The 22655-nt window shown below is 35.5% G+C and overlaps 1 protein-coding gene across 1 annotated transcript in view; it reads left to right on the forward strand.

Annotated features, from left to right (window-relative positions):
- Positions 1-297: 297 nt before the first annotated feature.
- LOC103604581 (CWF19-like protein 2) overlaps positions 298-22655 on the forward strand; it is a gene marked incomplete at its 3' end in the record, with an annotated part of 34642 nt that continues 12284 nt past the window's right edge. The window contains exons 1-6 of the mRNA XM_008589152.1: positions 298-408; positions 1947-2057; positions 3759-3872; positions 11914-12027; positions 12768-12887; positions 16235-16328. Coding sequence (XP_008587374.1) covers positions 304-408; positions 1947-2057; positions 3759-3872; positions 11914-12027; positions 12768-12887; positions 16235-16328 — 658 coding nt within the window. The remainder of the gene's footprint in view (positions 409-1946; positions 2058-3758; positions 3873-11913; positions 12028-12767; positions 12888-16234; positions 16329-22655) is intronic.

Here is a 22655-nt window from a genome sequence, read left to right on the forward strand (position 1 = left end):
TTCACATGACTATTTCATATATTTAAAAAAGATCCACCAGAGCAAAACACTGAATCTTCAAAGAAATTTTGTTTTCAGCACAGGCAAACGAAAAAGGATAGTTTAGTGGATAATTTGGTGGAAGTCCCCGCTAGACGAAAACCTGGAGTTGGAACCATCGGGGGAACGTTAAGCGGCATTCAGATCTGCGCATGCTCTGTTGGTGAAGTAGCAACCCTCCTCCCCCTAGTCGGAAGTTCAGGTTTGTTTATTAAATTACGACTGTCGTAAACTGGGATTTCCTGACGACTTCCTGGCTTTACGATGACAACAACTATGGCGGCCGCCAGTGGTAGATTTGAAAGTGCGAAGAGTATCGAAGATCATAAAGAACAGACCCGGATTGCCAGAGCCGAGGTGTTGCGCCAGGTACCTCCGTTGGGGGCTTTTGTAGGAATTTAGATTTGTGGGAGTTGAGGGTTCCCGGGAGCTTGCCCACTCCCCCCTTCCCTCACCACCTTGTTTGGGTGGAGTCTCTCTTTGCGATGCCGGTAAACTCTTATGTGTATCTCCCGCCCCCAGATAGTCTCGCAGGTTCCAGTTACTTATTGTCTTTTCAGGATGATGTTTCTTTTTCTCCAGGTTCCCTTACCTTCTGAGTCATCCATTTTTTTACATTTCTAATCCCGGGACTGCGGACTTCCTAGGTACTCTGCCAGCCTGTCGTTGCATCTGCTGTTATCTGAAATGTTTTTTTTTCTTTCCAGTAACACATGTAAGGCGTGTTTGAGTAGACTTTGTGTCATTTCATTTGATGTTTCATTCCCCAGTCTTACTGTTGGTATCAATTCCAGACTTTATCGTAAGCCCTTACTGATCCAAACAGGAGTTAACACTAGAGACCCAGAAAATTTAGCCTTTCACAAAAGGTTGAAAAGCACTGTATTTCTTATTCAGATTGAAATGCATAGAGGTAACATATAAAGAATGGAGGAAGTAACCGTATTGAACTGTGCGACAGCTTATTCAGTATATAAGAAGTGTGACGATGAAAGGGAAAAGTTGTACTTGGAGAGCAACAGTGTTCAGTGAGAGTTTTTGTTTGTGTTTGTTTTAAGATGATAGAGTCTTAAACTAGTTTAAATGCAGATGAAAAGGAGCCAGTAGAGAAGAGGTAGAGAAGACAGAAGGGAGAAAGAGGTAATGACTACCGCTAGATTTTAATGGGAAATAGTGTGCAGTTAGAGTTGGACAGGTGAAAGGTTGGTATTGTTCCCAGATTTCAGCATATGTAATATACATGTATAATAAATATTCTTCATCTTTCTCTCTTTGGTGTTTCAAGCAGTTTTTGGAGAGAGTAGGGTATATAAGCTGTGATAAATTTTACAGTAGAGATATTCATAGAGTTTGAGAAAGACCAAACCCAGCTTTGGAGTTTGGGAGAGAGAATGAGAGGGCAGGAACAATCTTCTGGGAAAAACTTTGCTTTATTTGATTATTGTTGATGGATGATTAAAAATTAGCAATATGATAATTTCTTTTTAGAAAGATGATTCATCCTGAAGCATTTTGGGGGGCTGGATACTGGGGTATGAGCAATGCGTATTGAAGGCATGGAGGTCAGTCTAAAGTCTAAGGCAGTAGCCATGGGGATGGTGAAGAGAAAAGAGATTCCAAGTCATATTTGAGGTAGGGAGTTTAGGGAGAGGGGAGGGTCTAGAATAGGTCCCAAGATTCTGACCCTAAATGATGGCTCGATTCACTGGAGATTGGTAATGTGTGATTGGTAATACAGAAGGAGAGGGCTTTTGTTTTTGTCTTTGTGCACTGGTAGAAGCAGATTCCTGGCAAGGAACAGACCGTTCATTCACAAGCAGGTGAAAGCTGGACAGGTTTTTGTTTGCCTTTTTTTGTGAAAAGCAGTTGGTTCAATTGGCAGTTTGTCTTTTTTGTTGTTGTTGCAGGCTAAAGCCAATTTTGAAAAAGAAGAACGGCGTAAAGAACTTAAGCGACTCCGGGGTGAGGATACCTGGATGCTACCTGATGTGAATGAGCGAATTGAACAATTCTCACAGGTGAATACTAACAGGCCTACTTGGTGTAAGGTTATCTGTCTTTTTTTGTACTTATTCAAGTTAATATCAGAAGAACAAGCTTATAGACATCATAAGATACGGAATGAATATCACATAGTTGGCATTACTGAATAGTTTTATCTCTCTGGCAGAAGTGTTACAATATAATATTTTGGATATTATAACACTGAAAAGATTTTTTTTACTTGAGTTGGCAGTGAAAATGCTTAGCTTTAAATATTTGTCCCACTTATAGCAAGCTTATGGATCTAAAAAATTATACATTTTTGTGCAGTGAAAATGCTTAGCTTTAAATATTTGTCCCACTTATAGCAAGCTTATGGATCTAAAAAATTATACATTTTTGTGTGGGGGGCAGCTAGCTGATATGGGAATCTGAATCTGTGACCTTGTTGTTATCTGCACCATGGTTTCCCAATTGCGCTAACTAGCCAACCCCCAAATTATAAATTTTAACTTTATGTCTTGATTATTTTTTTGGTTTCAAGCCTTGTTTTCTCTTCATGCAATATTTGAAATTTGTTTTTAATTAACATAATAATTGTATATATTTGTGGGATACAATGTGAAATACAGTAGTCCCTCATTATCTATGGTTTCATGTTCCTCTGTCTCCGTTACTCGCCATCTATTGTTACCCATGGTCTGCCATAGTCTGAGAGTATTAAACGGAAAATTCCAGAAATAATTTATAAGTTTAAATTGCATACCATTCTGAGTAACATGATGAAATCTTGAGCCATCTCTCTCTGCTCCTTTATTACAAGAAGGGGAAGTACAGTACAAGATATTTTGAGAAAGAGAGAGCACATTCACATAACTTTTATTACAGTATATTGTTATAATTGTTGTCTTTATTATTGTTGCTAATCTCTCACTGTGCGTAATTTGTAAAGTAAACTTTGTCATAGGTACGTATATGTAGGGTTCAGTACTATTCTGCTGTTCCGGTCATCTGCTGGAGGTCCTGGAACACATACCCTGCTCATAAGGGGGGAATATTGTATATAATACATTATTGTTAACTGTGGGCACCATGCAGTACAGTGGATCTTTAAAACCTATTTTTCCAGTCTAACTAATATGTTGTACCCTTTAGTCACCATCTTCCCTTTCTCCATTCCTTTTCCCTCCCCCCACTGCAGCCTCCTCCTACAATTTTAATTAATGCTGTCTTGTTTTATTTCTTTATGGCCTAATAATCTTGTATAAATTTTTTTGGGACCATAGAGGGCTATTATGTGTGTGTGTGTGTGTGTGTATGTAGGTATGTACAGATATGTTTTGTACAAGAGTACTTCAAAAAGTTTGTGGAAAAATAGAATTGAAAGATTATACAAATCTTTCCAGGAAGTTTTTGAAGTACCCTTGTATATATATATATGTGTGTTTATTTGGTTATATTTGTGTCACATGAATGTAAAAATAAATTAAAACCAAAATTTTCCTCATATTTTTCTGATAAGAAATCTCAGCTATATGATTTATTAGTAGTATACATATTATAGGAGGCATGTTATGGTTTCTTGGAAGATTATACTTGTTTAGTCATATTCTTTGCCTCATTTCATGAAAGATTTAAAGTATTTTGGAACATGAGTTTTTTCCCTCAAAATGCTTTCTTTTAATGTAAGACAAAATTAAATTCCTTGTTTACCTGTTCAAAATGATTTTTTATAGGAACATTCTGTGAAGAAAACGAAGAAAAAAGACAAGCATTCAAAGAAAGAGAAGAAAAAAAAGAGCAAGAAACAGAAATATGAAAAAAACAATGATTCATCTGATAGTTCATCAGTAAGTATGTACTAAAATTAACCAAAGAAGCTATTTGAGAAAATTTTATTTAAAGGCATAATGTTTGGGAACTTAAAATATATGAACTTAAAAAATATTGCTAGTTATGATATGAAAATATCTGGGAGACATCTACTTGGAGGTGTCCAGGAACTATTGGAAATGTGGATCTTGGGTTCCAGAGAAAGGTAAGAGGCTGGGGATATTATTTGGGAATTATTGCTAGTTGGTGTCATTAGAATGGATGAAATCCCTAGGGGGACTGAAAAGAAAGATGAAACACCAGCACTTAAGAGCCATATAGGAAGTAAAGGATGTTAAGTAAAAGTTGTTGAAAATTAGAAAGAGAAGCAGGGAAGAGCAGTATTATAAACATAAGGGAAAAGAGTTTTAAGATATTTGAGAGTCTGTTACCCCTGTCTGTTTTTTCATAGAAGTTAATATTAAAGTCTTTAAAGTAGGTTATGTTTATATACTCTGGGGCCAAAAGCAAGCAAATGCTGAGCTGGCTGCACCAACCAGTTCTGGACTGAGAGGACTCACTGTGGAAAACAAGACAAATCTTTCATACTTTTTTCAGGAAGAAAGGTTTTGCTTAGAGAGTGATGAGCTAGAGATGTTTATGGATGACTGGTCTCCCATGTCTGATCTTCATAGGGTTATCCTCTCATTGAATCACCGTAGTTCAATGTCTGGCCCACCGTAGTTCAATGTCTGGCCCACCTGTAGTTTCAGAAACTAAGTCTTTGGCAGTAGACTGTCAAAGATAATCACAGCTTGTTATTAGTTAAAAAGGTGAGAACAGATTTTGTTCAGTAACCACACCACTGGTATTAGGGGAAATTGCTAAGCTCCACTTCAGTTTGTGCAGAGATGATTTAGGTATTTTAAAGGGAAAATGAGGGATGGGGGAGAGCGAAGCCTTGGTAGAGTCAGAAAAGTGAAAAATTACAAAGAGTTAGTCACTGTAAATTTGATTAGCTGTGTTTGCTAGCTGGCAGTTTTCAAAGTTAGTATTCCATCTTCCTACAGAGACTGGGAGACAGAGAGCCTATAATTACATTCAGAGGATTGGCTTTGAGGTTCTTAAGAGATACCATATTTACAACTGTACATTCTTTTTAGTAAATGCTCTAAGAAAGGGAGATCAGGAGCCTATCATCATGTGTTGGCTAGAACAGGTAGTAAGTTTTCCTGGCAGCATTGAGCTTTCTTAGACAAGCATTTTACTGGGGGGCAAGGGTCATCCTAGGGACACAGTCTTATACTGCTAGTAGCCATGCTAGAGTTCAGTTAAGTCTCCTAGTGCAGGAGGAGTTTGGATAGAGTTTTGTGCCAAGAGATCTGTAGTTCTTGACATGGTTGACATGGTAATTGACCTTGAAAGCCTATCTTATATGAGAATATGGTATATTAATTCATAGTGAGGAATACAACTAGATAGTCTTGTAGACTAGCCAGTATATTTTGTAATGGTAGAGATATTTATATTAGATAGAAAAAATTTAAAAATATAACACAAAACAAAGGGAGTTAAAAAAATCTTGAAGTGAAAAGAAGATAGGAACACTATTTCCACAATTGTGGGTTTGGATTATTGGCTCCATTGAGAATCTGATAAAAGTTTTTTTGTATCCTTTCTCCAAAAAAACATGTACATACAAAATTGTTTATTTCAGTGGGGTTTATAAAATTCCCTGAACTTTATGCAAGGATTACAGGTTAAGATCCCCCGGATCTGCCAGGCTGTCTAAATATTATATCATTTGATTTAGAGCACTTTATTCCCCATTGTCCATTTTTTTCCCTTAGTTCTTTCCTGGAAATAGATGTATATATTTTTGCTGGGAACATATAGTATGTATACTTATATATACATAATAAGTTGTATAACATACACACACACACACACACACACACACACACACACTCCTTAGATCAGTTTGAATGAATGCTCTTTGCTCATACCACATTGAAGTGGATTGGAGAATGAAAGAGAAGCTTGTACTGGCAGTGAAGGGAAGGAAAGACAGAGGGGTAGCTAGAGGAGTCAGGGATTTTGGGAGGTCTTTGTGAGAAAATGTTTTTAGGAGAGAGGAAATATTGAGGAGAATGATAAATTTTAATTAGCAAGGTCCCAGGGGAAAGGGTTAGCTTTGATCAGGAGTAGGAGCACCCTCTCTTCTGAGCTAGGAGGGAAGTTGTAAAAATGTGTGTAAAAATAGATAGATAAATAAGGAGGCAGTATGGTCAGAAGGAGAGCAGATTAGTGATGGTGTTTCTGCTTGTTGTTGTCTGTTTCCTTTGTGAAGTAGAAGGTAAAATCATCTGAGAAGGTATTTGGGAGTAAAAGGACAATTGAGGAAATGGTATAAATTTGAAATAACTTTGCTTAGATAATAAAAGAGAAGCAAAAAAATTGCTCAATAGTATTGAGGATCCATGTGAGGCTAAAAAACATATCTTGGCTTTGACAAGGTCTTTTAATTTTTTTCTTTTAACTTTTAAAATCAACTTTATTGAAGTACAATTTACATATAATACAGTGCTCAGATTTTAAGTGTACTATTTGATGAATGCACCTGTTTTCCATGTCAACTGAGATGTGGAATGTTTCCACTATCCCATAAAGATTGTCGTGGTCCTTTGCAGTAAATCTCTCTTCTACCTCCCTTTTCTTCCCTCTTTCTCTTCCCCCACTCCAGGATTGGGCAATCACAAATCTACTTTAGCACACTGTAGCTTTTCCTATTCTAGAATTTCATATAAATTGATTTATGTAATATGATCTTTTTTGTGTCTGGCTTCTTTGGCTCAACATATGTTTATTTGATTCATTCATGTTATTGCATGTTATCAGTTGTGCCTTTCTTTTTGTTGCTGTATTCCAGTGTGTGAATATACCACAATTTGCTCATACGTTTATCTGTTGAAAGCCATTGGGTTATTTTTAGTTTGGGGCTGTTATGGATAACATTACTTGGGTCTTGCTTATTTATCTAGCCTATCAGTTTCTTCCATTTTAATTAGACTGTTTTTTACTCTGTCCAATATGGTAGCTGTGTATGCTTTTAAAATTTTTAATTAAATTTATTAGAATTATTTCAGGTTGAAAATTCATTTCTTCAGTCTCACTAGCCAAATTTTAAGCACTCAGTAGCCACATATGGTTAGGTTAGTGGCTACCGTATTGGACAGTGTAGGTAAAGAAAAATTCTGTTGAATAGAACTGCTTTAGATATTTATGTTTAATGTAATTGTTGATATGGATGAGCTTAAATCTACCATTTTGCGATTCCTTTTCTGTTTGTCCCATTTGTTCTGTATTTCTTTTCTCCCTCCTTTTCTTGCCTTCTTTTGGATTGAGGGTTTTTACTATTCCATTTCATCTCCACTATAGGCTTACCAGGTGTACCTCTTTTTAAAATTATTATTTATTTATGGAAACATAATTGATTGTACATATCTGTGGGGTACAGTGTAGAATATCAGTACCTGTGTGCAATACATGATGTTCAAATCAGTATAATTAGTATATTCAACATCAAAAAAGGTAGTCATTTTTTGTGACCCTTTATCAATTTCTTGCTAAACCTCCTCCCGCCCCACCTCTGGTGGCCTCACTTCTGTTCTCTCCTTTTGAAAGTTCAGCGAATTATTGTGATTGTTTTATCCTTCTTTCTTTTCTTTTTTTATGTGTTTGTTTATTTTTTTTAGCTCCCACTTGTGGGTGAGGACATGTGGTATTTCACTTTCTGTTCCTGGCTTATTTACCTTAGCATAATTTTCTGTAAGTTCCTCCATGTTGCTGTGAGTAGCAGTATTTCATTCTTTTCTATGGCAGAGTAGCATTCCACTGTGCAGATACACCACATTTTCCTAATCCAGTCATCCGTCAATGGACATTTAGGTGGGTTCCAACTCTTAGCTGTGATAAATATGGGAGTGTAGGTATCCCTCAACATGATGGTTTCCATTCCTTTCAGTATATACCCAGCAGTGGGATTGCTGGATCGTATGGCAGTTCTATCTATAATTGAGGAAACTCCATACTGTTTTTTATAATGGCTGCACTAATTTACAGTCCCACCAACAGTGTAGGAGGGTTCCCCTTTCTCTGCATTCTAGCCAGCATTTGTTATTCTCTGTCTTTTTAGTAATAGTGAGTCTTAACTGGGTGAAATGATATCTCAGTGTGATTTTAATTTGCATTTCCCGATGCTGGTGATGTTGAGCACTTTTTCATGTGTCTGTCGGCCATTTGTATATCTTCCTTTGAGAAATGCCTACTCAGCTCCTTTGTCCAATTTTTAATTAGGTTACCTGTTATTTACTGTTAAGTTGTTTGAGTTCCTTGTATATTCCGGATATTAATCCCTTGCCAGATGCATAGTTTGCAAATATTTTCTCCCATTCTGTAGGTTGTCTTTTCACTCTATTCTTTTTTTTCTTTTGCTCTGCAGAAGCTGTTTAGTTTGATATAATCCCATTTAAAAATTTTTTCTTTTGTTGCATATGTTTTGGGATCTTATTCATAAAGTCTTTGCCTGGTCTTACTTCTTGAAGTGTTTCCCCTATGTTTTCTTCCAGGAGTTTTAAAGTTTCAGGTCTTATATTTATAAGTCTTAAATCCATTTTGAGTTGATTTTGGTATATGGCAAGAGGTTAGGTGTACCTCATTTTTAAAAAATGCTTATTATGCTCTGCCTTCAAATATCATTTTGCATTTATAATAAGAACTTCAGAGCAGTATGCTTCTATTTCCTCCTACCATATTCTGTGCTATTGTTGTCATACATTTTCCTTCTACATGTGTTATAAACTGTACATAGTTTATAACTTTTTTTTTTTTTCCTTTTTGTCTTTTTTACTGACCGGTAATGGGATCGCAACCCTCGGTGTCGCGCCCGTACTGGGGACTGGCAACGGGATTGCAACCCTCGGTGCCACGCCCGCACTGTGCTCAGCCAGTGAGCGGGAACCGGTCTCTACATGGGATCCGAACCCTTGGCGGGAGCACCGCCACGCTCCCAAGCGGCACACTCTCCAGTGCGCCACCAGGCCGGCCCCATAGTTTATAACTTTTAACATAATATATTGTTATTATTTTTACTTTACATACCCAATTATCTTTTAAATAAGTTATACATGTCTTTTATATTTACCCATAGATTTATGATCTCTGGCATTCTTTATTATTTTGTGTAGGTCTGAATTTCTGTCTAATAAAATTTTCCTTCTGCCTGTAGAACTTCTTTTAATATTTGTGATAGTATAGGTCTGCTGACAGTAAACACAGCTATTGTTTGCCTGGAAATTTCTTTTATTTCATCTTCATTTTTTAATGGTACTATTACTAGATACAGACTTAGGTTTATAGGAGTTAGAGAGCATGAAGGAAATGGAGAAGAAACAAAGAGTGGGAGGAGGGCTGACCCCATGGTGCACTCGGGAGAGTGCGGTGCTGGGAGCGCAGCTGCGCTCCCGTCGCGGGTTCGGATCCTATATAGGGATGGCGGGTGCGCTCACTGGCTGAGTGCGGTGCGGGCGACACCAAGCCAAGGGTTGCAATCTCCTTACCGGTCACAAAAACGACAAAAAAAAAAAAAAAAAAAAAAAAAACCAACAAAAAAGAGTGGGAGGAAAAGAGGAAAGTGTCTTGGAAGTCAAGAAAGTGAGTTGTCGTCATTGTTGTCTTCAGCAGAGAGGTCTAGGGTGATAAAGATGGTAACATTTTGTTGAATTGGCATAATAGAAACAATTGGTGAACTTTGAAGAAGTTTCAGTAGATTAATGGGGACAATAGTTATAGAGTTTTGAGAAATGTATGAAAGTGATGGTGTGAAGGCAGTAGATGTATACTACTCTTTCAAGAAGTTTGTCTGAGAATAGAAGTTGGAAGATGGATTCCTGCTAGAGCGATACATAGGGTCAAGGAAGTTCCCCCCTTAACGCTTCAAAAAAAAAAAATGCTTGAGCATATTTCGAGTCCATTAGAGATCTTTGGTTGAAGCTATAAGAGAAGGAGATAATTGATGGATCAAGGTTTTAGAGGAACAGGAATGGTTGCGATCAAAATCTTTGGAGGAGGACCTGCCTTGAAAAGGACGAGTTAAGAGGAGGTAAGGATAGGTGCAGCCATAAATAATTTTGTTGGAGATTGGCAGGAAGCTAAGGTAGCCTCATTTCTCTTGATAAGGTAAGAGGAGAGATCATTTGCTGAGCTTATGGGGAATGGGCATTGGTAGAAAGCTTGAGGAGGGTGTTGAAGAAGGTAATGATATTTGCCAATGTATTAAGCTATGTGCTTGGAGACACAAAGTATGCAAAAGCAGATGGTTCCTTTAAACTTACAGCTTAGTGTGAGAGTGAGATATTAATCAAATAGTCACATAAATGAATGTAAAAATGATTAATGCTTTAAAGGAAAGTCGTAAGAGAATAGAAGAGAGAACTGACCAAGGACCAGCAAGGGGAATTCTACTTGGGGTGCAGAGTCTAGCTTAACTGAAGTTGCAGATCATGGTGATTGGATTTATCCAGAGCTGGAGACTGGTTGCAGCTGTCATGATGAAGCAACTGGTGGCTCCAGTTAATGAATTGCAAGTGGTTGGTCAACAGCTTGTAAGATAGTGAAAATCTGTAGTTATGGAAGAAGGCCTATGGCAGAGTCCTGTGGAATGCCAACTTTTTAATTATTTTAATTTGATCTTAGCAAATTGGCACTATCACAAAGAAAGTACTTTTTTTTTTTTTTAGATTATACTACCCTGTTTAGTGGTGACCTCAAGAATTAGGAACCAGGTATCTCTAAATTGATTTGACCATGGGTAGATCAGAAATACATTTATAGTGATTATCTTAAAAAATTGTAACTATAAATATAAATAACTAGTTGTAAGGTTTCTATAAGTCCAAATCAAGGCCTGAATGAGTGAATAAAGTCTGCTTTGCTATGGGAAACAGTTGGCAGCTGAGGTGACAGAGCGCAAATATGTTTACTCCATGTGGATTATACCTTTTGACAGGTGTATTTATGTTCTGTAGTCAAAGAACACTTTAGGTAGTTTTCAAGAACTTTGCAGAATGGAAGAATATTTGTCTCATTCAGGAAACCCAGATTCTACTGTTTGCCTTGGTATTCACTCAATTTTTCCTTTCTTGGCCTAGAAGTTTCTCAGCTGTACATTAACAGGTGGTTTGTACTAGGTGATTTCTAGGATCTCTGCTACACTTACGTTCTATAGCTCCAAAGAATATATAATAGATTTTAGAGCCAGACAGATCTAGATTCCTAACTGGGTTCTCACACTTGTATACCATGTAACTTCGGCAAATTACTTAATTTGGGGGAGCTTTCCTTATTATAAAATGAAAAAAATACTTTACAGTGTTGTGATAAGAATTCAGTGTGATAATATGTGTGAAAGTATTTAATGCCGTACTTGACATAGAAGAGTACACTGATAGATTTGTTGAAAACAAACCCCAAAACCTGGCATAATGATCAGCACATAGGGGATGTTGACTAAATACTTCTCAGTTGATTTAATAATGTGGTATTTAAACACAGTTAGCAAAATACCTTACTAGTTGTTACCTGAAATCTCTGCATTTTTAGATCCAGAGAAATCCCAAAATTTGAAACTTAGGGGCAAACTGCAAACTTATTAACTTCAGTGTCATTTCCTCTATTCTAGAGAAGCAAAGATGTGAGTACTCTTGATGTTGGTAGAAACTGAAGCTCTGTGCTGAAGTGAGTTCTCTGTATAGCAGTTCTAAGTCTTGTTTTTTGCTTTCCCTTGTCTTGATAATAAACTTATAAGAAAATAGAAATAATTTGGTTGTGTTTTGTGGCCTTAACCCAAAGTAGTGGGTTTACATGTTCTTTCTTAAATTTTCAATGTCATTTTTTAAAGGAGAGATACAGTGTCAGGATTTTCTATGGAAAGCTGAATTTCTACCCCTTAACAATAGCACAGAAGTTTTATATGAAAATATTCAAATTTGAAAATTTTTCTCATGTGCTAAATATTCTTAGAGCTCTGAAGATGAGTGGGTTGAGGCTGTTCCATCCCAGACTCCTGGCAAGGGAAAGGCCTGGAAAGTGAAAGATGAAAAGTCTGAAAAAGAAGATGACAATCAAGTTATTCAGGTAAGCAAGTCACCTGATTTTTAAAAAGTGTCAACTTCTAAGAATAGATGAATGTCAAAATGAAAGATTATTCTAATTTCTTCAGTAGAAAGTTAACTTTGAAAACAGTGTACTTTATGAATAATTTGGCAGTAGCGCTGATTGCTTAGTGTTTGGACTCCCCTCCTCCTCCTGCTATGAGAGAGTGAGTGTTCGTTTCTGTCATAGTCCCTTAGAGGTTTTCTTGCTTCTGGTTGTTGAGAGGGAAGTGGCACTTTCCTTTTATGTATGTGAAGCCTTGTACTGTTACTTTATCTGAACCTTCTACAGTGAGTAGAATTCAAAAATAGTTTTTCTTTCCTTTCACCTCATGCTGTAATTTTCTTAGCAATGCTTACAGTTGAGTAGTTCACAGATTTTGGGTTATAGTTTATATGCCTAAGGAAGAATGTAATATATCCACTGTTAGACACAGATGAAGGAAGAAATGTGAAAGGAACTAATGTTTGCTTGTTGTGTGCCAAGCACTGAGCTGGATGCTTTATATCCATTTTCTTGTTTTCTCCTTAAAACAGTCCTGAAAGATAGATATTTTATCCCATTTTACAGGGGAGAAACTAAGGCCTAGAGAGATTAAGAAACTCGCCTTAAGTTATACAGCCATACAGGATTTGAGCCAGGTGTGAGTGCCTAAACCCTAGAGCAAAGTGTTTATTAAGTTCTAATCAATTTAGCCTGAAATGGTCATCTTTTTTCAACAGAGGGATGAGTGGATGACTGTTGATTTTATGTCTGTTAAAACTGTGTCATCATCATCACTCAAAGCTGAAAAGGAAACTATAAGGAAAATAGAACAAGAGAAAACCCAAGCACTTGAACAGGTAAGAGAATATTTAAAATGCTTTAACTTTCTAATTTGCCTTTAATAAACTAAGACATTTATATAAATGCAATTTTACTTGTAAAATATTATTTTATGTTTTGTGGTTTTTAATACAATTAGTGAGAACAGCTATGAAATGGGATATATTTTGTTAAAATAAGTTTCCCATAGGAAGCCAGTTTAAAGGTATACTAGATTAATAAATCTAGGACATATATATAGTTGAATGAATATTGACTTTAGGTTAATATTGTATTAAAAGTGAACCCTTTCATCTTCTGTTTCAGTGTACATGCTGAATTAGAGACCATAAGAATGCTTTAATTTCAAGACACCTAAAAATTCGGGATAAAATATAAAATAAGCATGTAAGGACGTGCTGAAGCTGGTGGCTTTCCAGGTGGCATCACACAATCCTGATAATCTTGAATTTCAATTTTAATGGGTCCTTGGGGATAGGACATAATGTCAAGAGCCTGCATGAGATGGGAAAACCTGATTGATGAACCCCTATAAATCTGGGACCCTGGAGGAATATACCCTTAATGAAAGGATGAAGTTGAGGAAATGATGAATTTGAGGAATATACCCTTAATGAAAGGATGAAGTTGAGGAAATGATGAATTTGAGGAAAAATCCAGTTGAAGGCAAGAAAACTTGCCTGTCTTGTCAGGTGGTGGGAGCACACTGATTATATATCTCCTCTTGATATTGGGGATATCATTTCTTTGGTATTCTAGGCTAGTGTTTTTCAAAATATTGGTCATGAAATTAATTTATTGCTATCAGCACTTAAAATTATAAAATACCAGCTATGTATTACATGTAATAAAGGTGTATTTTGTTTCCTTAAACTTTTGTTTTGGACACACACGCACACTCATGCTATCTTTCGCTATGGGTCAGGGTCACAGAAAAGTTTGAAAGCCAGTGCTTGAGGCTGTGTCTGTGTCCTCTTCTGTTCTTATGCATGCATTGGGCTAAATGCTATAGAACTATAGCACTTATCAACAGACCCAGTCTGTACCTTATACCAATTCTTCAGCCTTCTTTCAAAAGCAGATCTCCTTACCCCAGTTCTTGGCTTTATATGGCGAGACTGGCTCCATTCTTCTGTCTTAACTGGAGCACTTTTAGTATTTATTATCTTATGCAAATTGAATGCAGAACTATTGTTTTCTGCTTGCACACAGGGCCCAGTAGACCTATGGCTTCAGTCCTGCTTACTGCTTTGCAAGTCTCTTCTGTTTCTCGTCCACAGAGATAGTTATCTTATTTTGAACTCAAGTATGTTTTATATTGTGTATATCTCTTCTATTTGTTCAGAGCATGGAGATTGTGATGAAGTGGAATCTTACTAAGCCATTTTGACTAGAAGACCTGAACATGTTTTAGAGATCGATTCACTTTGACATATTTTATTTGTTTCATTCTTTTTCATTACTGTATAGTGTTTCATCATCTTACTATGCCACACTGTAAATATCTATTCCTCTACTTATGCACACTTACATTGTTTACTGTTTTTCACTATTACAAACAGTGCTACAATGAAGGACCTTAGATACAACAGTTTGGTACTGCCCCAGCAATATGTGTTTCTTTTCCAGTACTAAGTACCTATAATTGTCAAACTTTAAAATTTTTGCCAGATTAATTAATGGGTGAGAAATGGCATTTTATTGTTTTTCTCAGGTTACTGCAAGAGATCTTTTCATGCATTTTAATCATTCAGATTTCTTGTACTGTGAACTGCTTGTTTATGATTTTGCTTACTTTTCTGTTAGGTTCATTTTGTCTTTTTCTTACTGATTTGTAGAAGTTCTTATATATTTAGTCCTTGTCTCATACATTTTCAGATAGTATCTCACAACTTGTCTGGCCTCTTGTCAGTTCTCCTCAGTATGTAATCTAGCTTTTTTTTTTTTTTTTATCTTGTTGAGTATCTGCTGTGTATCTGAGTGTTTAGATAAGACCATTGGAAGAAATTCGTTAATTATAGATACTGAGAGATTTTGTAGTAAATTAACAAAGCAGGTGACAGAACCTTTCTTGCTACAAACTACTGTAAGAGATCAAACCTCCAAGTTAAACATTAACTTAAATTTTGTCCTTTGAAGAGTCTTTTTTGTCAGCTCGTAGATATATTTAAAAAGCTTTTTCTTTAAACATTTTATCCAACATTTTTCTTTTCAATAGTGTGGTTGGTTCATACTCTTGGAAACTGAAGGTGCTAATGTTTAACACTTTCCTTCTCTCTCCATCCTGTTGCCATTATTCTTGTAGGAAGCATTTTTTCACCCCCTGAGGTCAAGTTAGATATCATTAGAAGGTAGTTCTGTAGCACCCTTTACTTTTATAGCACTTATCTATGTTAATGTTGGTTAATTGTCTTTCCCCCTTCTCTAGACCGTAATTTCTTTGATGGCAAGGACCATGCCCACCTTATTCATTATAGCCCAGTGCCTGGCGTAGTGCATGGAATGCAGGAAGCACTGGGGTTGTGATTAGGTTACCATCATCTCTTGCCTAGATTACTGCCACCATTTTCTGACTGGATCGTGTCTCTAATCTTGCTCTTTTCCACGGTTTTTTCCACACAGAAAAGTTTGCAGTTTGTGTGATACAAGCTGATCACTTTCATGAGTCACCATTGCCCCCAGCATAAAGCCTCCAGAACAATTCAAAATGACTCATGTGACCTAGTCCTTGATTGTTCTACAATCTAATGGCTTGTCACTACTTACTCATACTTCTAAGTTTTAGCCAGTCTGAATTCCTTTAAGTTCTCTGAGAGTGCTGTGATTTCTCTTTCTCTAGGGTTTCATGAACATGCTATTATTATTTCTATCTGGAACATCTTTATGTCCCTCCGGCCTTTAAAAAAAAAAAAGAAAACTTAGCTAATTTCTACCCATCCTTAGGTCTAAGACTGTATATATTATTTCTTCTTGGAAGGCTTTGACCCTTCAGTGTGAGAGGGGTTTGAATTCATTGTGTGGCTTTAGCACTCTGTGTGTCTATCTTCAAAGCACTTATCAATTACTTATTTATTCTCTGTTTTTCTCACTATATCCCAAGCTACCAAGGGCTGAGTCAGAATTATTGACAGTTACATCTTCTACATGTAGCACAATTCTGAGACATGGTAGACATTGAATAAAAACATTGAATGAATGTGAATTTAGACATTATTTCCTGCAAGTTACAGAACAGCGTGTCTTAAGAGTGTTTTAAATGATTTGTACAGGGTTACAACTGTTAACTGCATCTCAGTTTAATTATTAGTATATTTTTTGATGGATTTATTTTTAAATTCTGACTTTTGAAAATGTTTTTTTCTAGTCCAAACTGCTGGAAAGAGAATTGAATCCATTCTGGAAGGATGGTGGGACAGGTCTTCCACCAGAAGACTGTAGTGTATCATCACTTATTAAAGGTATTCCTATATTTTGGTTGTAAACACATAGGCATTTCTGATAACTTGGTGTTCCTGAGGGAATGATCTGAGTTTACATAAGGCAAAGCATTGATAAAATGTTTACCGTCTTTTAAAGCCTTACTTAAGTTATTAGTACTTGAGAAGATTATTTTAATTATGGTGTATTTGGGAGCAGAGATGATTAAATATGCATTTTTATGTTGATCATGTTTTCATAAATGAATTTCTGATTTACATGGATTAATGCAAAGTATGATTCTTTGAGGATATAATAATGCTTTTGGTATGTTACATTCTGTAATAAGATATAAAAATTTTAAGTCTGAGAAATTTCATGAAAATAATGTATAAACATTAAAGATATAGTTTCATATCTTCAGAAATTCCTACTTTGCCAGCATTCTTAAAATTTGTATTGATCTTAGGAGAGTACTGTTATTTTCCAGCAGATGGAGACAAAATATTTGTGTCACATAAGCTACATAATTTTTTTTTTCTTTTTTTTAAAGGATGACCAGTAAGGGGATCTTAACCGTTGACTTGGTGTTGTCAGCACCACGCTCTCCCAAGTGAGGCAACCGGCCATCCTTATATAGGGATCCGAACCTGTGGCCTTGGTGTTATCAGCACCACACTCTCCCAAGTGAGCCATGGGCCGGCCCTAGCATACATAATTTTAAACATACTTAAAAAATCTTATATGCCTATTAAGTGCTGCATTGATAATTCAATGAAAAATTTATTTAATAGCAACTGTAGACATAGAAAGTTCTTTTTGAAATACAGATAGCCCCCAGTATATGATGGTTCAACTTATTTTTCACTTTACAGTGGTGCGAAAGTGATATGTACTTTAAGTACCCATGCAGCCATTTTGTTTTTCACTTTCAGTACAGTATTCAATAAATTACATGAGATATTGAACATTTTATTATAAAAGAGGCTTTGTGTTAGATGATTTTGCCCAACTGTAGGCTAATATGAGTGTTCTGAGCATGTTTAAGGTAGGCTAGGCTAAGCTTTGGTGTTTGGTAGGTTAGGTGTATTAAATGTATTTTTGATTTATGATACTTTCAGCTTACCATGGGTTTATCTGGATTGCCCATCATGAGTCGAGGGGTATCTGTATTGTTTTAGAGGAACTTAAAAAAAAGTTTGGGGAGCAGTAAGTTAGCTCAGTGACCCATTAGTATGTAGGGCTGATTTTATGAGCTAAGCTTTTACCAACCCTTTTGTCAGAGGGCAGTCAATAGATTCATCTTTGGGGAAAACCTAGAATTGACAAGCCCAATATTTATAGTCAACAGATTCTTAACTTCATTGAGTAGAGAAGACCCCAAATTCCACCTTAGATAATATCTTTTAGCTGGCTGAAACAGCGGAATCAAAGATACTAGGAGGGAAATGACCTCACGTAAAGCTTTTAGAGGGCCTTTCTCCCCTTCACCTTCACATCATGATTTCACCACTTCCCTTTCCAATATTGTATTTATTTAGAATGAAGAAAAATGACAGAAAGCTTCTGTCAAAGGCTCAGATCCCAGAGTTGGAATTAAGTTTTAAAAAATGATCTGCAGGTTTTTCTGCATATGCAGATAGTGGTATCATTCTGTTTAGATTAATGATACGGCTGAAACTGTTAGGCACTTTAAAGTATTATAGCACTAGTATTAAGGAGGTAGAGGTGACTAGAATTTTGGCATTTCCACTTATTAGCTTTTGATTTTGGAAAAGTTTCCTGACCTTTCTGAGCCCAATTTATTCGTCTGTAATAGGGAATAAGGATGGTACCTATGTTATGTAATTATTGTGAAGATTACATGAGAAAAATCTTTTACTGTTGTATCAGGAATATAGTAAATACTCAATAATGATGATGATGTCAAGTACTTGTTCTGTGATTAAATGTTTTGAGAAGGTTTTATCAAGTTTTTTTGTAATAATTGAGGTACCATATTTTCAAGTAAATTTGTTAATCTTTTCTTTCTTAGAAAATTAGGTGTAAAGGTAAGTAAACCATTTTCAGAGCTCATACACAATTATTTTAAATCATATTTTAGTAATGGGAATATTTGTACAATTTAGAGTTTACATGGCATATTTATACGTTAGCTTATTTTCATAGCAACCATATGAGGAGAGCAAAGTATATGTTATTGTTATCCTAATTTTATAGCTTAGGAAACTAAGGCTTAGAGTGGCCAGGTAATTTGCCTGTAGTCATGGGAGTAATACTAGATCAGATCTTCTGATTCCGAGTCTAGGGTTAGTCACTCTAAATTCTTTAGTAGAAGGCTATATTTTTTACCATGTAGTTAGTAGAAATTCTTGCTTACAGACCCTTTGGATGTGATTTTGTTCTTCCTATTGATTTTTTTTTCCCCTCTTTATTCTTTNGGGAGCCGGTCTGCACGTGGGATCCGAACCCTCGGACGGGAGCACCGCCGCGCTTCCCAAGTGGCTCACTATCCAGTGCGCCACCGGGCCGGCCCTAAAGTTCTTTTTGAAATACAGATAGTCCCCAGTATATGATGGTTCAACTTATTTTTCACTCTACAGTGGTGCAAAAGTGATATGTACTTTAAGTACCCATGCAACCATTTTGTTTTTCGCTTTCAGTACAGTATTCAATAAATTACATGAGATATTGAACATTTTATTATAAAAGAGGCCTTGTGTTAGATGATTTGGCCCAACTGTAGGCTAATATGAGTGTTCTGAGAATGTTTAAGGTAGGCTAGGCTAAGCTTTGGTGTTTGGTAGGTTAGGTGTATTAAATGCATTTTTGATTTATGATATTTTCAGCTTACCATGGGTTTATCTGGATTACCCATCATGAGTCGAGGGGTATCTGTATTGTTTTAGAGGAACTTAAAAAAAAGTCTGGGGAGCAGTAAGTTAGCTCAGTGACCCATTAGTATGTAGGGCTGATTTTATGAGCTAAGCTTTTACCAACCCTTTTGGCAGAGGGCAGTCAATAGATTCATCTTTGGGGAAAACCTAGAATTGAGAAGCCCAATATTTGTAGTCAACAGGTTCTTAACTTCATTGAGTAGAGAAGACCCCAAATTCCACCTTAGATAATATCTTTAAGCTGGCTGAAACAGCGGAATCAAAGATACTAGGAGGAAAATGACCTCCCGTAAAGCTTTTAGAGGGCCTTTCTCCCTTTCACCTTCACATCATGATTTCACCACTTCCCTTTCCAATATTGTATTTATTTAGAATGAAGAAAAATGACAGCTTCTGTCAAAGACTCAGATCCCAGAGTTGAAATTAAGTTTTAAAAAATGATCTGCAGGTTTTTCTGCATATGCAAATAGTGGTATCATTCTGTTTAGATTAATGATACGACTGAAACTGTTAGGCACTTTAAAGTAGTATAGCACTAGTATTAAGGAGGTAGAGGTGACATAGTAGTAAGGAGGTAGAGGTGACTAGAATTTTGGCATTTCCACGTATTAGCTTTTGATTTTGGAAAAGTTTCCTGACCTTGCTGAGCCCAATTTATTCGTCTGTAATAGGGAATAAGGATGGTACCTATGTTATGTAATTATTGTGAAGATTACATGAGAAAAATCTTTTACCATTGTATCAGGAATATAGTAAATACTCAATAATGATGATGAGGTCAAGTACTTGTTCTATGATTAAATGTTTTGAGAAGGTTTTATCAAGTGTTTTTGTAATGATTAAGGTACCATATTTTCAAGAAAATTTGTTAATCTTTTCTTTCTTAGAAAATTAGGTGGAAAGGTAAGTAAACCATTTTCAGAGCTCATACACAATTATTTTAAATCATATTTTAGTAATGGGAGTATTTGTACAATTTAGAGTTTACATGGCATATTTATACATTAGCTTATTTTCATAGCAACCATGTGAGGAGAGCAGAGTATATGTTATTGTTATCCTAATTTTATAGCTTAGGAAACTAAGGCTTAGAGTGGCCAGGNGTCTCTTAATTTTTGACTTATTATAAAAAACAGATTTGAGATACAGGTATACCTCAAAAGCAGTATGCCAGTGAATTTACTATAATTATTTGATATATCTTTGTCTCCGCATAGAGGACTAGGACTGTATTTTCTTTACGTTCTTACTTCCTACTATGTTTTACAAGTTATCACATTTATAGTAAATATTCATTGAATATTTGTTGATTGAATTTCAGGATGGTGCTGCAAGTTGGTATTTTTTTGTTTGCTTTTTGAGTATTACATTCAGTGATTGCTCTTATTAAAAATACTTCATCATTGCCCTCTTTAATTATAAGATTAATAGGACTGTTGAAATAGAACATATTATCAACTAAAAATGACATTATTATATAAATATTTCTAAAATTGTGGATTTAACTTGCGATTGAATTGGCTGAAAATTTTTATTCCTGTTAAATTTCCTTCATAAATGTCAACGTAGAGGAATAAAAGCAGTCTTTTCCTCTGATATTTTTTTCTTTGAGCTATATTAATATCTTGGTGATTATTCAGGAAATTTTTACTGTGATCATCAGCATTTATTAGTTTTACAGATAATTCTATGGAATAAACAATTTAATTATATACCTGGGACATTAATATAGGTGTTAACTTCTATGGGTTTCTTTTACATATCACTGTGTAAATGACAGATTTAGCCCAAGTTCCTTGATTAGCTCCACTGTTAATTTTGAATCCATAGACTATATAAATAAGAATGAAAGAGCAAGAGTAAAATAAGGTTTTGAATGAAAAGTGAAATCATTCAGTTAACTAGAGATCTAGGTTTTGAAATGCCTACTATTTTAAACCTGTAAAGAAAGGACACATTAACTTAGAAGAGATTGCTTAGTAAAGATAAACTTTTGAGATTTGAATGAGGGAATAGAATTAGTTTGAACATAATTAATTTAAGGATTGAAAAATCTGTTCTTTAAGTAAACTTAAAGAAGTAAACTTAAATAAGTGTACCTCAGACTGATCATTTTCACAAAGTGAAAACATCTGTGTAATCAGTGCACAGTTTGAGATACAATATTATGAGGTTACTTCCAAATGTTCATGGGTAAATAAAATTGAAAGATGATACGAATCTTTCCATGAACTTTTTGATGTACTCTTGTCTTTGCAACCCAGAAGCCCCATTTGTGGACCATTTAGTTACTACCCTTTCACCAGAAGGTTTTCACTGTCCTGGTTTCCAGCACCAAAAATCAGTTATGTTCTCCTTTGCCCACATTTTGAGATTCATCCATATTGTTGTGTATAGTTGTAGTTCCTTCATTCTCCTTGCTATATAATAGTCTATTTTAGGAATATATCACACTCTATGTATCATTTCTATTGACGGTAGACATTTCCTGGGTTGTTTACAGGTTGAGATTATTGCTGTGAACATTCTTGTACATGCCTTTTGGAGTCTGCATGGGTCCATTTTTGTTGGTTATGTAGTTGGGGTAATCTTAAAGTGTCCTGTTTTTGGGCAAGGAAAATCAGGAACAGAATTTTAATTTAGGCAGTTGATTAGATTTTCTTTTTATACATATCAAAAGTATGATGTGTACAGAAGGAAATATAAGCAGCTAAATAAATTTTGTTGAAGGTATTCCGCTATTCATGATGGTAATCATGACTAAAGTAGGATAATTTGTTTTAACATACATTTCAGCATTATCTTCCATAAACTTCTTTGTTCTTTGTGCTGCATCTGAGGTTTCTTTTTCCCATCTCTGTATGTGCCTTTATTCCTTATTTATTTCTGGGAATGTCCTCTCTACTCTTATCTTTTTTAGTAGAAATCTGACTCATTTTCCTGAGCCTGGTTTATGGATTTTTCCCTGACCTCCCAGGTACAAATAATTCTTCACTTTTCTCACATTCTATAACCCTTTACATTTTTTTAATATAAATAGTTATCACATATTATCTTCATTGTAATTATTTATATTCTTTTATCCTTATTCTCTTAGATTGGAATTTTCTTGAGAGTAGTTTTATTTATCTTTTCCTTCTTCATAGTGATAAAACTCTGTATGTTGCATAACAAGGGTACACTTCAAACAGTTAATGGGAAGATTCATATTACCTTTCAATTTTATTTTTCCATGAACTTTTTGAAGTACTCTTGTATATAGGCAACCAGGTATACGTTGACTTTTAAATGTGCTTATGGTTTTTATATATTCAAAGAAAAATATTTAATTACATACTTCAGAAGTCATCATAGAAGCAATAAATATTAATTCTGTGGTAATCACATTAAAAGTACAACTAACTTTTAAAATTGGAATTTAGTTTCAGTAGTAGAAGACGGTGGATTAAGTTGGCTAAGGAAATCTTATCA

Source organism: Galeopterus variegatus, unplaced genomic scaffold, assembly GCF_000696425.1.
Source record: "Galeopterus variegatus unplaced genomic scaffold, G_variegatus-3.0.2 Scaffold5253, whole genome shotgun sequence".
Classification (NCBI taxonomy): Eukaryota; Metazoa; Chordata; class Mammalia; order Dermoptera; family Cynocephalidae; genus Galeopterus; species Galeopterus variegatus.